The sequence below is a fragment of the Anolis carolinensis genome, chromosome 4 (assembly GCF_035594765.1).
Source record: "Anolis carolinensis isolate JA03-04 chromosome 4, rAnoCar3.1.pri, whole genome shotgun sequence".
In the NCBI taxonomy this organism is placed as follows: Eukaryota; Metazoa; Chordata; class Lepidosauria; order Squamata; family Dactyloidae; genus Anolis; species Anolis carolinensis.
The window spans coordinates 3283118-3298902 of record NC_085844.1 but is presented as its reverse complement, the minus strand read 5'-3'; the positions used below and the strand labels follow the sequence as shown (position 1 = coordinate 3298902).

At 43.1% G+C, this 15785-nt stretch overlaps 1 protein-coding gene and 1 long non-coding RNA gene across 3 annotated transcripts in view; one reads left to right on the top strand and one right to left on the bottom strand.

Annotated features, from left to right (window-relative positions):
* Positions 1–15785, bottom strand: part of tonsl (tonsoku like, DNA repair protein) — a 73390-nt gene that overhangs the window by 14014 nt on the left and 43591 nt on the right. The window contains exons 15-20 of one of the 2 annotated variants that reach the window (XM_062979906.1): positions 13653–13816; positions 10517–10640; positions 7655–8370; positions 5031–5110; positions 2684–2840; positions 2307–2385 (exon numbers count right to left, since the gene is read on the bottom strand). In XM_062979906.1, coding sequence (XP_062835976.1) covers positions 2307–2385; positions 2684–2840; positions 5031–5110; positions 7655–8370; positions 10517–10640; positions 13653–13816 — 1320 coding nt within the window. The remainder of the gene's footprint in view (positions 1–2306; positions 2386–2683; positions 2841–5030; positions 5111–7654; positions 8371–10516; positions 10641–13652; positions 13817–15785) is intronic. The other variant, XM_062979907.1, reaches the window with a different exon arrangement.
* Positions 11210–12400, top strand: LOC134298616 (uncharacterized). The gene is made up of 2 exons (XR_010005712.1): positions 11210–11821; positions 11905–12400. It is a non-coding gene; the product is annotated as an uncharacterized LOC134298616 (long non-coding RNA).

The following is a 15785-nucleotide window of genomic DNA, read 5'->3' as shown; positions in this document are numbered from 1 at the left end:
GACCTAATATAATATTGTGGGAAAACTCCCCATCAACTGAAGGCCGATTCCCAAGAGAAATGGACTTTTCCCCTGTTGCTAAGGAACAAACACTGGAATAAAAAACATCATCTGTCTCACACCTTTGACTGCCTGCATTTCTCTCTCATCTGAGGCCTGCAATTCACCCTGATCACACACAGACTTCTCAGTAGGAAACCCCCTTGTTCTCTGAGAAATCCCCAGCATCTTGCTGAGCCCCAACAGGAATGACCCTGTGTTCAGTTCTAGGCAAAGCAAGTCAAGAAGGAGATGGACAGGCCAGAGAAGGGTGGCCAGAATGTGCAAAGGTCTGGAAACCATGAATCCTTTTGAGGAGCAGCTGGGGGATGTTTAGCTCAGAGGAGAGAAGGCTGAGAGAATTGTGTCTTCCTGCCTTGTGTGATGAGTGGATTGAATGACGTTGTATGATTGGGGACTAGCTAAGGCCTGGCAAGACTGAAGACACCATCCTATAATGTCAAGGGAATGGTTGATATAGTGAAATGTTTAATTCATTGTTTCAATGTAAGTGTGTGTTTGCTTCAGTAAGCGATCCAGTACAGAAGTAGTTAATCGCATAGAGCAATGATTTACTGCCTAGAGGGTAAAGGAATGAGACCCGCTTTTGCCTGCGTAAAAGGAAATATGTCACAGACAATGGAATTTGGGAGGTGCTATTCTTTACTGATAAGAGTTCTTGTAGTCACCATTAATCTTTCTGTTAGAGCAGCGTATGTCTGAGCATCTCCAGTTGTATATACCTGTAAATAAAGGCTAATTACTGCCTGCATTGGCAGACAGCTATGCAGTCTTATTTGTTCGTGCTACTAAACAGATGCTGAGTTGCCGAACGGAGAGGAGAATTGAGACAGATGGCTCTAAGTGTCTCAATATATCCGCCTCACATCAATCAAGTGTCGCCTAGCACTTGACATAAAATTGGAACCTTAACATTGCATTATGGAGGAGGTGAAAATTTGCTCGACTTGTGGATGAGTAAACGGCTGAACTGACAATAACTGACCTGAGAACATTTGGTGTAAACAACACAATGTTGACAAAGTCAGGCACAATTTTAAATTAAGGAAGCCAGAAGCAATGGTTCCTTAAGGAAGAAAAACAACATCTGTTCCAGAATTCAAGGAGTGTCAGCAAGTCTTCACTGAATGACAAGTTGTCATAACAATCAAACAAGGGGTAACCAAGACTCTACATAGAGACCCTTTTCTCTTCAAAAAGTGTGGCAGATCTTTAAGGAATGGAGAGTCTGAACACCCACCTCCTTCCAAAATGGAGTGAATGAAGAAGGATGGTGAGTAGGAATGACTGAGTGAATGGATTGTGAGTGGATGTTGAGAATATGTTTCCCCCTTTTGTCTGGGTATGTTGCACCTCAGCGCTGGTTCACCTTGCTCTTAACACACACTCCACCACAGCAGACTTGGTTTTTACAGTTTATTGAGAAAAGATAGCAAAGTCTGAATAAAAAGCAGTAAAGAAAGCAATAATCCAAATGCAAAGGCAATCTGTAGAATATAGTTCAAAGTCTCGAATATAGCAAATCAGTCCTGCAAACAAGGCAGCATGAACTCCAAAATACAATCCAAAGCACAGGATTCAGACATGAACAAAAGCAAGAATCCTTTTCCATGAGCATAGACAAGACAGGAACTTAGCTTCCAAAACCAACATTGCTTCGTGTGAAATCTTTCCCCGTTTCTCCCTATTTTAACCATGCTTACAGGCCAAGAAAACATTCCTTTGTCCTTGAGTTCCCACACGTTTACCAGCTATCCTAAGAGAACTCTGGGACGATGAACTCTTAACCTTAACCTTGTATCCCTATCTAAGGAAGACTCCTCTGACTCGCTGCCAGAGACACCTGGGATTTGTTGATGTTCTGAATCCTGTAAAAGGTCATCCTTATCACTGGCTTCTGCTTTACTATAATCTGTTTATCAGAAACTTCTGCTTCACTGCTAGTCTGCGGCCTCTCTAACAATTCAGAGCCTTCAACATTTCCCTCATCAGCATTTCCTGGGTCAGCCTGCATAAACCCAAATCCCCCTTCATCATCAGACTGAACCACAACAGGGTAATCAATCAATATAGCTATAATAAAACCCAGTACTGCAGTCTGTGTGTCTGCTTCTTTCTCTGAAAGTCCCTGATAGCAATCTGTCCCACTGTAAACGGATTAAAGAACATTTTAAAAGTTCAAAAAGTATTCATGATACTTGGAGTACCCTTCAACTTTAGGATACCTTTTGGTTCTATGAACTCACCTGCAGCCAGGCTCCGGCAGGCCTTGCGGTACCTCTCCACCAAGGGAGGCAGGTTCCATGACTGAACTTCAGCCAAAACCTGCCACAAAGAAATAAAGAAAGAGAGGAAGCGTCAACTGGGAGCAGGAAACAGAGGACGGAACTGGAAAAGGCACCCCTGAAGACAGTTTGCCTAAGAAATTATTGGGACCACCATCTTGAAAACATAGATACAAGGATACCTTGACTTATGAGTTTAATTCGTTCTGTGACCGAGCTCTTAACTCAAATCACTCTTATGTCAAATCAAATTGAAAAATTGAAATGCTATTAATGCCTTATTCCAGTCCCCCAAATTATCAAATATAAGTGCCTTCGGCTTCCCAGCAACTGCTCACCTCCTCGTTGCTCTGCAAGACGTCCACAATGCGGTCCTGGGGGGCGAGGAGGGCCCCCTCTTTCTTCAGGGTCAGGAGCGGGAGGAGGCCGCAGGCCTGGTAGTAGCGCTGGGAGGCCTGCTCCGCCAGCCACGACACCAGGCAGCCCTCGCGGTCGCTGCAACAAGAAGGAAGGGCAAGGGGTTACAATAAGAAGCCCCCTCCTCAGACCACCCTTCGACCCATCTGTTGGCACCAGGGAATATAAAGTGAATTTCGCAAGGAAGACATATAAGGATGCATTAAAGAAAAGGATGGAGCAAAAAGGAGCGAGATAAGTAAGTGTTGCTAGGCAAAGTGTGTCAGGAAATGGTTAAATTGAGAGTCAATCACCTCCTGTCTCAATTTACCTCCTCCTTATTTATTATTTATTTACAACATTTTTACCCCGCCTTTCTCACCCGAGGGGACTCAAGACTCCTTCGACAATCTGGCAATCTGCTCAGTCGCACGGAAATAAATCCAGACTTCCCAGCCATCTGCTGAAATCAGCGGCTTTATACTTTATTGCTGTTATGTACAATATTTACATATTTCTGCTGGAGCTTAGCATTTGTGCATCCGACATCGTTCATCACCGCTTGGGAAGCACTGTCTCCTCCCACATTCCAAGGGATGACGAATGTCCTGTTACGTATCACGTATCACGGAAGTACTCAGTTGTTTCGCTCTAGCCATAAATCTCTACTCTATGCAGTTAACTCATTCCTTAATTACTGGATTACTGATGTATTACACACACACACACACACTGTCAGTTAGCTTTAAACTAAGTACAAATTTAAAACTACACAATAACAATACATTCACAAAGTGTGTGAAAGTTCAGGTTGAGATCAAATTGATTCAACAAGAGATGGGAGGAGGAAAGAAAATGTGTTTCCAAAACAAGATTGGGTTGCTGTGAGTTTTTCAGGCTGTATGCACATGTTCCAACAACACTCTCTCCTAACGTTTTACCTACATCTGTGGCTAATGTCATGTTCAGAGGTTCTATTGGCAGTGAGGCAAGTGGAGTGTATATATAATGTCCAGGGTGGGAGGAAGAACCCTTGTCTGTGTAAAGCAAATGTGAATGTTGCAATTAGCAAGCTTTGATAGCATTAGAGTAGCTATGAAGCTGCAAAGTCAATCAGTGAGGGTATCTGCATAGAGGTAGCCTGGCTGTTGTGCCTGGGAGCATCCTCTGTTTGGGAGTTCCCCTTTTTCTGAATTGTGTTTCTTATTTACTGTCTTGATTCTTGTGCTTTTTAATACTGGTAACCAGATTTTGTTCATTTTCATCGTTTCCTCCTTTCTGTTAAAATTGTCCACCTGCTTCTTTTGGATTTCAGTGGCTTCTCTTTGCCATCTGACATGTGTGGTTGTGAGAGTGGTCCAGCATTTCTGTGTCCAGGTTGGTTCATCAGGTGCTCTGCTATAGCTCCATCTCTGGTTGAGTTAGTCTGCAGTGCTTTTCGTGTTCTTGGATTCATGTCTGGGCAATGCTGCTGCGTTTGATGACTTCTTGTCCACAGCTGCATGGGATACGGTAGACTCCTGCAGAGGTGAGAGGATCCCTCTTGTCCTTTGCTGGATGTAGCATTTGTTGAATCTTATTGGTGGGTGTGTAGATAGTTTGTAGGTTGTGTTTCTTCATCAGCATCTCTCTGCGGCCAGTGGTTCCCTTGATGTCTGGTAAGAACACTTTTCCTCTGGGTGGATCTTGGTCTTGACTCTCATGGCTTGTTCTTGGTCTTGCAGCTCTTCTGATGTTTGTTGTGGAATACATACCCGGTAGAGCTCGGTTTAGATGATTCTGTTCACCTTGGAGTGACCAAGCTGTGGCACAGCTGGTTAGTAGCCAGCTGCAATAAATCACTACTTACCAAGGGTTTGAAGCCAGCCCGGGTCGGAGTGAGCTCCTGACCATTAATAATCTAGCTTGCTGTTGACCTATGCAGCTTGAAAGACAGTTCCACATCTCCACTTCCTTAACCTTTCAATGGAATGTGATGTGACCACATGTTCATTAGAACTGTATTTTTCACACACAATGGAGTTTACAGACAATGTGTTTCTAGCATTATCCACCCGACACAAATTTCCTCCACCCAGTGACGCTGAACAATGGAGAAGGCAAGCTCAGAGGGTGATAATTTACCCTTTGGGATCCCAAGGGTCAACAGGAACCCACAGGGGCCCTCTTGCCCACTCCCCTTCCATGAAGGAATACACGCTTCTCTCCAGGGTGAAGCACAACCGTTGTTGAGCTCACTCAAACCAACACGGATGGATGTACCTGGCATTCCGCAATTTACCCGCTTACCTGTGTGGCACAGGAATCAAGAAGACGTTGTCTTGCACCCGAACTCGCACCCGGATCGGAGGCGGGGGAGCAGGGGCCTGCTGAGGAGAGAGGGGACAAGGTGACCGGCCTGCAGCAGGAGAGTTCAGATTGTGTATTACACTATGTAAAAAAATGAAAATGTTTCTGCTTTTGGTTTGAAAGTGTTACTTCATGTTTAGTGCATTACAGTAGAGTCTCCTCCACAAGGAGACTCAATGCAGCTTCGTATTTTCTGGATAGCAGAAGGGGGTTGGACTGGATGGCTCTTGGGGATCTCTTTCAGCTCTATGATGACATGAAATCCTGTGCATATGCAATGCATGCTGAAAACTCATTGGTCCAAATGTGGATAGGCTTTCTCTCCCGGAAGACACCCAATACTATGATATGAAATCATGTATGTATGCATGCATGTTGTAGTGAACCTTACCTATTAGGTAAAGCCTGGGTAACAGTGAGTGAGGCAGGCCTACATTTTGTAGAGCAGGGGTCCCCAAACTTTTTAAACAGGGGGCCAGTTCACAATCCCTCAGATCGTTGGAGGGCCGGAATATAGTTTTCAAAAAAACTATGAAAAAAATTCCTATACAGTGCACACTGCACATATCTTATTTTGAAGTAAAAAAACGAAACAGGAATAAATACAGCCTCAATGTTAATCTTAATCATAATACAAATAATAAAGAGGGTTGGAAGAGACCGCTTGGGCCATTTAGTCCAACCTCCTTCTACCTTTGTGCACCAAAATCACTAGCAAAGCAGTGCACCCCTTAATAATTAATTATTAATTAAATAATAATTAAAATACCATTATAAACAAGCAAAGCTTTGGAGGTGAGGGAGGAGACGGGAAAGGTACATGCCTTTCTCTCCTACCCCGCGCCACACGCACGTTCCTCAGCTGAGAAGGAGGGAGCTACCGGGCCTTAGTTTGGGGACCCCTGTTGTAGAGGAATGCCAGGCAGTCATCTTGAGTGTGGTTTGAAAGAGGGAGGAGCTTAGAGGGAGAATCCTAGGATTGGCCAGAACAGATGGGAGGAGCCAAGTCTTAGAGTGCAAAGGAAAAAAAGCTCCAAGGCAGTGAAACTGACAGGATAGTTCAGGCAGTTTGGATCTCTTGGGGGAGATAATTCAAGAGATTGACTCTCACTACTGGGCTGGTTAATAGAAGGACTCTAGGTTAGAGTTAGTTAACAACCCGGGGGCTATCTAGATTAGGTTAGTCAAACTCGTGACTATTCTCAGCAAATAGAGTGAGGGTTTCTGTGACCAATATAGTTTGGTTTGATTGGAACTGTTTGAAACTAAGTGAAGTAATCTGAAACATACAACTAAGTTAAGCTGTAACCATTTACGCTTATATACCTCTCTGAAGTAATTATTTGCCTGTTTTAAGAAAAAAATTTATCCTATTTTCAACTTTCAAAAGCCTCTACAGTATATCTTTCTATTAAGAAGCCTTTATAATAGTTCCAGCAATACAACAATTAAATACCACAGAAAAGCCTCATAGTGAACATCAGTTTGGGAGCCGGGGGTAGAAACAGTGTGGGCAGGGAATGGGAGAAACTTCTCTCAAGTACATCTAACAACAAAAATCCTAAAAACATTTTAGGTTGGTGGCAGCTACCATTTTAAAAGAAAATCTAAAATCAAACTGTGTTCCCTCACCTCTCACATACGTGTGCTTGCGTGTGAGAAGAGTGTAGAGTGAGGAGTGTCTGTTATACATGTATGCTGGGAACTCACTGGTGCAAATGCGGATGGCAGGCTTTCTCCCTCAGAAAGCACCCTATACTATGATATGAAATCATACGTATGCTGAAAACTCACTGGCGCAAACGCAGGTGGCAGATTTTCTCCTCTGGCAGGCGCTCTATACTATGATATGAAATCATGTGCATATGCAATGCATGCATGTGCATATGCAATGCATGCAGATGGTAGGCTATCTCCCCATGAAAACACCCTATACAAAGATATGAATTCATGTGGATATGCATCCATGCATACTGAACACTCACTGCCGCAAATGCAGGCAGCAGGCTTTTCCCCCCAGAAGGCACCCTATACTATGATATGAAATCACATGTGTATGCATGCATGCTGAAAACTCAGTGGTGCAAATGTAGATGGTAGGCTTTCTCCCTGTAAGGTACCCTATACAATTATATGAATTTGTATACATATGCATCCATGCATGCTGAACATTCACTGGCCAAAACGCAGACGGCAGGCTTCCTCCCTCAGAAGGCACCCTATACTATGATATGAAATCATGTGCATATGCATGCATGCAGGCTGAAAACCCAGTGGTGCAAATGCAGGTGGTAGGCTTTCTCCCCATGAAAACACCCTATGTTGTGATATGAAATCATGTGCATATGCATGCATGCATGCATGCTGAAAACTCACAGGCGCAAATACAGATGGTAGGCTTTCTCTCCTGGAAGACACCCTATGCTATGATATGAAATCATGTGCATATGCATGCATGCATGCTGAAAACCCAGCGGTGCAAATGCAGGTGGTAGGCTTTCTCCCCATGAAACCCCCCTATGCTATGTTATGAAATCATGTGTATATGCATGTTAAAAACTCACCGGCACAAACGCAGGCGGCAGGCTCTCTCCCTCGGAAGGCCGGCTCTCCACTTGGCCGCTGCCTCCAGCTCTGTGCGAAGCGCTGGCCGTGGCCTCTGTGCCGCCCACCGCGTTGGCCCCCCGGACCCTCCCCAGGGGCGTCCTGCCCACCATCAGGGTGAGGCGCATTTGCCTGGCCCTCCTCCTCTTCGTGGGGACTTTGGGGGCCGCACACGGGGGTCCGGCGTCGCTCTCGCCCTCCTCCTCCTCCTCGTCCTCTTGGCTTTCCTCGCAGGCGGAGCCCAGCGGACTCTGCCGGCCGCGTTTGCGGGAGACGGTATTCACACCCAGGTCGTCGTCCAGCCAGTCGTCGTCTATGTATTCCTCTGTCGGGATGAGTGCCGGGGCAGGGGAGGGCCTGGCGGGGCGGTCAGAGCTCGGCGGACCCCGGGAGAGAGCGCTGCCCACCCCTCGCATGGCCGCCGCGTATTCAGAGGGAGCAGTGGTTATCGGTCCCCCCTCTTCTCTCGCGAGACTCTGGCTGAGCAGCCGCTGACGTTTCTTGACAGGGCGGAGGGGGACCATGCAGTCCTCGTCCAACTCAGGGTCCACCTGGCTCCGTCTCGGGCTGGGTGTCGTCCTGGCCGAACCTTGAGGACCGGAGCCTTGAGACTCTGAAAACTCAGCATCAAAGAGCTGGCTGGAGGGCGTCTCCCGTTGGACCTGAGTTTTGGAGGCTGCAAGAACAGAAGAAACAAAGCTCTAAGGATCATGTTGATGGAACCAGGAAAGTGTTACAGTAAGTAGTAACAGGATCAGGTATGTATGTGTGTGTTAAAGAAAACCTTATGGTGTTAATTATTTTGAGCAGCTGCTGATGTAGGTCAGCAAGCAAGCTTGGACCACATCCGGTGGGGTATAACAAGGGGTCCTCAAACTTTTAAAGCAGAGGGCTGGTCCACAATCCTTCAGACTGTTGAGGGGCCGCATTATCATTTGAAAAAAAATACGAACAAATTCCTATGCACACTGCACATGTCTTATTTGTAGTGCAAAACAACAACAACAACAACAACAATGAAAGAACAATACAATATTTAAAAATGAAAACAATTTTAACCAACATAAATCTATCAGGATTTCAATGGGAAGTGTGGGCCTGCTTCTGGCCAATGAGATAGTCAAGTTAATTAGGATTGTTGTTGTTGTTGTTGTTGTTGTGTGCCTTCAAGTCATTTCAGACTTTGGGCAAGCCTAAGTCTAAAATTATTTATTTATTTACTACATTTATTTACTACATTTATATCCCACTCTTCTCAGAGTAGCTGTATGTACATACAGTATATTATTAGCATAGCACAATATTAACATTATATATTACTATATTGAAGTATACCACTATACTGTAATATTATATGTAATATATAACATATAATTAATATTATTATATGGTATTATTATTAGTATTATATTGTATAACATTGTAATATTTTTATCAATATTATATGTATATACAATATATTATGTTATTAAAACTGATATAAAAATATTATATTATAAAACTGAGGGTGGGGGCCAGGTAAATGACCTTGGAGGGCCTTAGTTTGGGGACCCCTGGGTATAACTGTCTGGGTTTTTTAGAATACAGTTGGTGATGGTTATGCTGAATGAACAATGACTGACCAGCAATGCTCTTTGCTATGAAGGACTGTATAAGTTTGTTGAGCTTTTTGATTTTGCATCTCTGCTGAGAAGAGTAAAGATTTTTTGTTCCTTTTTCCTCTTGTTTGTGTATCTATTGATTTGGACCTGACTGATATCTGCTTATGCACAACACATTTCACAAAGAAGGAGAAGCTTAGGAATGGGTTAAAAGGAGGAGAAGGAGAAAGAGTGAAGGAGTGTGGAAAGAGATAAGCATTGCTAAAGCGTTGCCAGGACAAGAAGTATGTGACAGATCTGAAGGAAATTGGCTTGACCCGACAGTTTCTTTATTTCATGTCAAAAGCACTGCATAATAAAGAAGTCTAAAAGTGATAAAATAAAGGAATCACAAGCAGCTAAATAGTTTTAGACCAAAACCGGGCAATGGCAAGCACATTGTCCGTAGCTCCCGCTGTTAGCCCCAGGTTCTGCCAACCTAGCAGTTCGAAAACATGCAAATGTGAGTAGATCAACAGGTACTGCTCCGGCAGGAAGTTAACAGTGCTCCATGCAATCATGCCCATGGCCACATGACTTTGGAGGTGTCTACGGACAACGCTGGCTCTTTGGCTTAGAAATGGAGATGAGCACCAACCCTCAGATTCGGACACAACTGGACTTAATGTCAGGAGAAAACATTTACCTTTTACCTTATTCTTCTCATTAGTGAGATTTAGATATTTCCAATTTTCTAGATCTCGTTTCCACTTTATATTCTTCAAAAGTTGTGAATGTTTTGCTGTTATATACATTCCCAAGTATTTTATGTATTTGAAATTTGAATTCCAATTTTTTTGTCTTTTTTTTTACATGTTTTTGTCAAAATTTAAGTTTCTGTTTTATTTATTTTGAATCCCAATAGTCTTCCAAACTCTTCTATTTTATTTATCAATTTCTGTATATTCTTCGTGGGATTTTCTATTATACAAACTAAGTCATCAGCGAATGCTCTCACTTTAAGATTCTCTTCTTATTTAACTATGGAGGGTTTCCACTTATTTTCAAGAGCTGAGAGAGCTGATACTTTGGAATTATTTTTCAAGTCAAGCAATCAGGGCCCCTTTGCTTTGCCTCAACCACTTGCCATTGCTCTGGATGAAGGAGACCGAGAGTGCGGCACATTCAGACCCTGTCTTTCTTGCATTCTGGGGATGCAAAGGGAATGTCCCAGCTTCTTACCTCGTCCGGCCATGGCTTTCTTGAGCAGCCCCTCCATGGCTTTGCATCGCTCCCGGGTCTCTTGGTCAAGGTCCCGGCCGTAGAGATGCATCCACTGGTGCAGAGTGTCCAGCGGGGTCTGGCCCTAATGCCAGGAGAACGCAAAGGGTATGTGTCACAAGGTGCAGATTGAACATGACTCTGAGCACAGACCTACTGAATACCGTGTTTCCCCGAAAATAAGACAGTGTCTTATATTATTTTTTACTCCCAAAGATGCGCTAGGTCTTATTTTCAGGGGATGTCTTATTTTTCCATGAAGAAGAATTCACATTTATTGTTGAACAAAAAAATGAACATTTATTCAGTAGCAGTCATCACAAACCAACATAACCAAACCAGACAAAGTGTGACTTCTGACAAGAATTTCTTGTTACTACCATTATTTCCATATACAACTGGTATGTACATTTACCAATCCTGCATGCTATGGTGTTTTGTTTGGTGGGCACTGGGCATGCTTCCAAACAAAAACTTTGCTAGGTCTTACTTTCGGGGGAGGCCTTATATTTAGCAATTCAGCAAAACCTCTACTAGGTCTTATTTTTCAGGGATGTCATATTTTCGGGGAAACAGGGTAGCATTTACCCTTTTAAAAGGCCCCAAAAGGCCAGGGAGGCCAAGACGCAAGTTAGAGGTAACTTCCTATATAAAGAACAATTAGAGATAGAGGGAAAGCTATGGTGTATGTCTGCTCTCTTGTTTTTCACTTCTTGTTCCCTAGATCTGTTATGGTTGAGCCTCATGGCTCTACTACTGGGAGACGTGGGCGTAAGACTCCTCGAGAGTCAGATACTCTCGAGGAGCGAGAAAGAAAGCGGCTGCGAGATATCTTTGCAGAACCATCTGACGAGGATTCTTTTGAGGGGTTTACTGAGAGAATGGAGGAAGAGATGGTTAGCTCGGAAGAGGATGACATGGAATGGACTCATGTAAGGGAGGATTTGGGTGCCACTGGCAATGATAGTATGGAAGGCGATTGGGGACCTTCAGGATTAGACCCGTGGACAAGCTGGAGGGATGGGACGGGATCCACAGCTGGGGATGCTGTGGGGCGTAGTCAAAGGTGTTCCAGTTCTGATGAGGAAAGTGATGAGGAAACGCCCGGGCTAAGGAGAACAGCTGATAGCGATGAGGACTTGTAACTGGCATAAAATGGGGTTTGGGAGCAATAGCAAATTGCGTTGGGCAAGGTAATCTGGACGAACGCTTGGGATCTGTGTGGGAAGTTTTCCTGAAGACGGGTGTGATTCGTTTGCTGACTACGTAAGTTATCCTGGACATTGGGCTCAGACGGCGGGAGGAATTATGTGGGGTTTTGTTGTGCAACCTCTGCTTAATCTTAATAGCTTTGACCTTCCGTCGTCTTCTTGACGGACGCCATCTGCTTACTCTGGACTTACGGACTGACTGACTACGGCCTCGGATTCTCCTACCTGTGTCTATCGTTGGAACTGGTGAACTACAAACGTCTGCATCTGCCTTACGACCTTCGGAACGGATTGGGACTTCGCTGACTGCTTCTGCCCTCGTCTGCTGTGTTTGTATCGGGAAATTGCCTGCTGTGTGGAGGAGTAACCTCTAAGTTACTCAAACATAGCTCTTGGCAGCAGAGAAGCATCTGCTGCCAATTAGTTGCATTCCTTTGAACTTTTTGTTCACCAGCTTCTGTTTGTTTATTCCCAGGCTGAAGCAAGCTGTTTTGATTTAACCCGGATTAAACTCCGGTTTATCTTTTGAACGTTTTTCTTGTCTCTTTTTACTTTTAAGGCCAGTGTTTGCCTAGCCCTTGTCTTTTACGGGCATTTTTGGTTCTGTAACTCCAATAAACTTTGTTATCTTTTATCTTGTGGCGTTCTGTCTTTGACAAGATCTGTGTAACTCAAGGTGTTTGGCTTCCTGCTTGCATGTATGTTGTAACCATTTAATAATAATAATAATAATAATAATAATAATAATAATACTTCCCCAAAGAAGTCTTAACAGAATGCTTTATGACCCCTTTTGCACATGTCTCTGTACATTTGAAGTGTTTTATATTGTTACTGTTTTTATCTAGGTTTGACCCTTGTAAGACGCCCCGAGTCTCTCTGGGGAGATGGAGACGAAGTATAAATAAATAAATTATTATTATTATTATTATTATTGTTGTTGTTGTTGTTGTGAGAAGGGAGCATCATGAGGCTCCTCTCTGCTTCAAGAGGCTTGGTATACAGACGTGAGACACAGCGTTAGGGGCTCTTCTAGAAAAATTAATAATAATAATAATAATAATAATAATAATACATTATTTATACCCCGCCACCATCTCCCCGTGGAGACTTGGGGCGGCTCACATTAAGTAACTTTTTGTTTTGTCTATCTACTCTTTTACCCAAGATACAACAACAAAAGTCTTTAGTGAGGGCTGGGCTGTGGCACAGCAGGTTAAACCACCAGCTGCAGTAAATCTTGTCAATCCAAGGCTGACAGTTTGAAGCCCTGGTCAGGGTGAGCTCCAGTCCTTCAGCCCAGCTTCCGCCAACCTAGCGGTTCGAAAGCAAAAAATGTGAATAGATAAATAGGTACCACTTAAAAGTGGTATTTATATTTATACCTCCCTCCCTTTGTTTACACTCCTCACTGTACGCACTTTACAGCCAGTCCTTTGTATGCATTTTTCATGTTTTATTTAAGCCATGTTTTATTGCTCTGTTTTATTGATATGCTTTATTGATTTGTTTTACTTGGATGTGTTTTTATAATGTCTGTTATGATTTGGGCCTGGCCCCATGTAAGCCGCCACAGGTCCCTTTGGGGAGATGGAGGTGGGTTATAAAAATAAAGTTATTATTTATTATTATTTATAAGGCACCCATGAAAAGGAAATGCCAGGAAATGCCAGCGATTCGGCCAAAAAAGGAGGAAATTACGAACAAAGCTCTTTGGAAGGGAGATGGAGCAACAGCCTCTGCTTTGCTGTTTACTAATCTGGAACTTTAGTTATTAGTTATAGTTGGCATAAATGCTCACCAGGCTGAACTCTCTCATTGAATTGAGGTCTGAATTCCGTATCGGCCTCCCCCCTGCCCTCATGCCTTGCCAACCAGAGCCCCACCTTGCCATCACGCAACAGTGTGGACGCTCCCCTTTGGACCAGCATCTCGGCCACGTCAAAATGTCCACAGTTGAGGGCGTCGTGGAGGGGCGTGATGCCCTCGCAGCCAGGGCCACCAGCATCGTCGACGGCTGCTCCGTGGTCCAGAAGCAGGCGCACAACCTCTGGAGGAAAGGCAACAACAGGGTCACACCTCAGGCCACCTGAGGAAAGCAACCTCCTGAACACACTTAAAAGAGCTGTTGCACCTCAGCGCTGTTTCACCTTGTTCTTAACACACACTCCACCAAAGCAGACTTGGTTTTTACAGCTTGTTGATAAAAGATAGCAAAGTCTTAATAAAAAGCAGTAAAGAAAGCAATAATCCAATTGCAAAGGCAATCTGCAGAATATAGTTCAAAGTCTCTGTAAAATATAGTTCAAAGTCTCTAATATAGCAAATCAGTCCTGAAAAACAAGGCAGCATGAACTCCAAAATACAATCCAAAACTCAGGATCTAGGCATGAACAAAACAGGAATCCTTTTCCATGAGCAGAGACAAGGCAGGACTTAAGCTTCCAAAATCATCGTTGCTTCGTCTGAAATCTTTCCCTGTTTCTCCCTATTTAACCATGTTTACAGGCTAAGAAAGCATTCCTCTGACCTTGCATTCCCACACATTTTCCAGCTATTCTCAGAGAACGCCTGGGATGATGAACTCTTAACCTTAACCTAGTATCTCTATCTAAGGAAGACTCCTCTGACTCGCTGCCAGAGACACCTGGGATTTGTTGATGTTCTAAATTTTGCAAAAGGTCACCCTTATCACTGGCTTCAGCTTCCCTGCTAGCCTGCAGCCTTTCTGACAATTCAGAGCCTTCAACATTTCCTTGGTCAACCTGCATAAACACAAATCCCCCTTCATCATCAGACTGAACCACAACAATACTGCAGATATATAACTCCATTAAGACCCCCTAAGATAAAAGCATTTTGAGCAAGGTACACCTGCATGGCCTTCCTGGCTCAGAAGCCAATGAGGCCGTGTGTGTGTGTGTGTGTGTGTGTGTGTGTGTGTATGTGTGTGTGTGTGTATGTGTGTGTGTGTATGTATGTATGTATGTGTGTGTGTGTGTGTGTGTGTGTGTGTGTGTATATATATATATATATATATATATATATATATATATATGTTGGCAACTACTGAATTATAGAGGGACAGGTTTTCTTGGTTGGAAATTCTATACTGAAGTTGAGATTCGGAACTGGTTGGTGTATTGTATTATATAACACATCTTTTGTTCCTGGGTTATAATTGGTTCTGTCATAAAAACATGGGAAAAGTTTATTGAACTGCAAAAACTTTGTTTCTGTGGGAGGGACATCCTGCTTTAGCACATTTTGAGATAGTTTTGCAATGAATATCTCATTGAGTCTCAGCCAATTCAACCCAGTTTGTGGAAGCCACAAAAACAAAGTTTCTGGAGTAGAACAACTCCTTTCAAAGGACCGCACAATGAAACAGGAAATAACACTTTCAAACCAGAAACAATTTTTTTTCAAATTTTGTTACATAGTGTTGTCTTCAAAATCTAATTTTGCTCCACTTATATTCTTGGGGTATAAATATAATTTTATCCTCATATTTCATTATATCGGGATAAGAAATTTTAATATTTACTTCTTGCATGTTTTTAATTGTTTTGCTTTTAAATTGTGAGTCTTTGGGTCTCAATACTCATCAAAAGTGGGAATAATAATAATAATTGTAATAATAATTGTAATAACATATGTATTTGCACAGTGCCTATGTCTCTGGCCTGAACATCTATCTTTACTGGTGCTATTTATACAGGCAGTCTCCAAGTTGTTGGAAGATGTGGCTTACTGTGGAAACAAGGATTGGGGATAAAGCTTCGGTGGAAACCTCTTTTCCCAATGATAATATTTCTTCCAGAAGTTGATTTCCCTTCTGAGGGGCAGATTATTCTCACTTCCTATTGTCTCTCCCCCATTCTTAATTGTGAGTTGTTTGTAAGTTAGATTTTTGTAACTTGGAGACAACCTGTAATTCTTTCCAGTTGATTTTATATATCAATGCTTTTAACAGTCAAGGAACTATATACAGTAGAGTCTCACTTATCCAACATAAA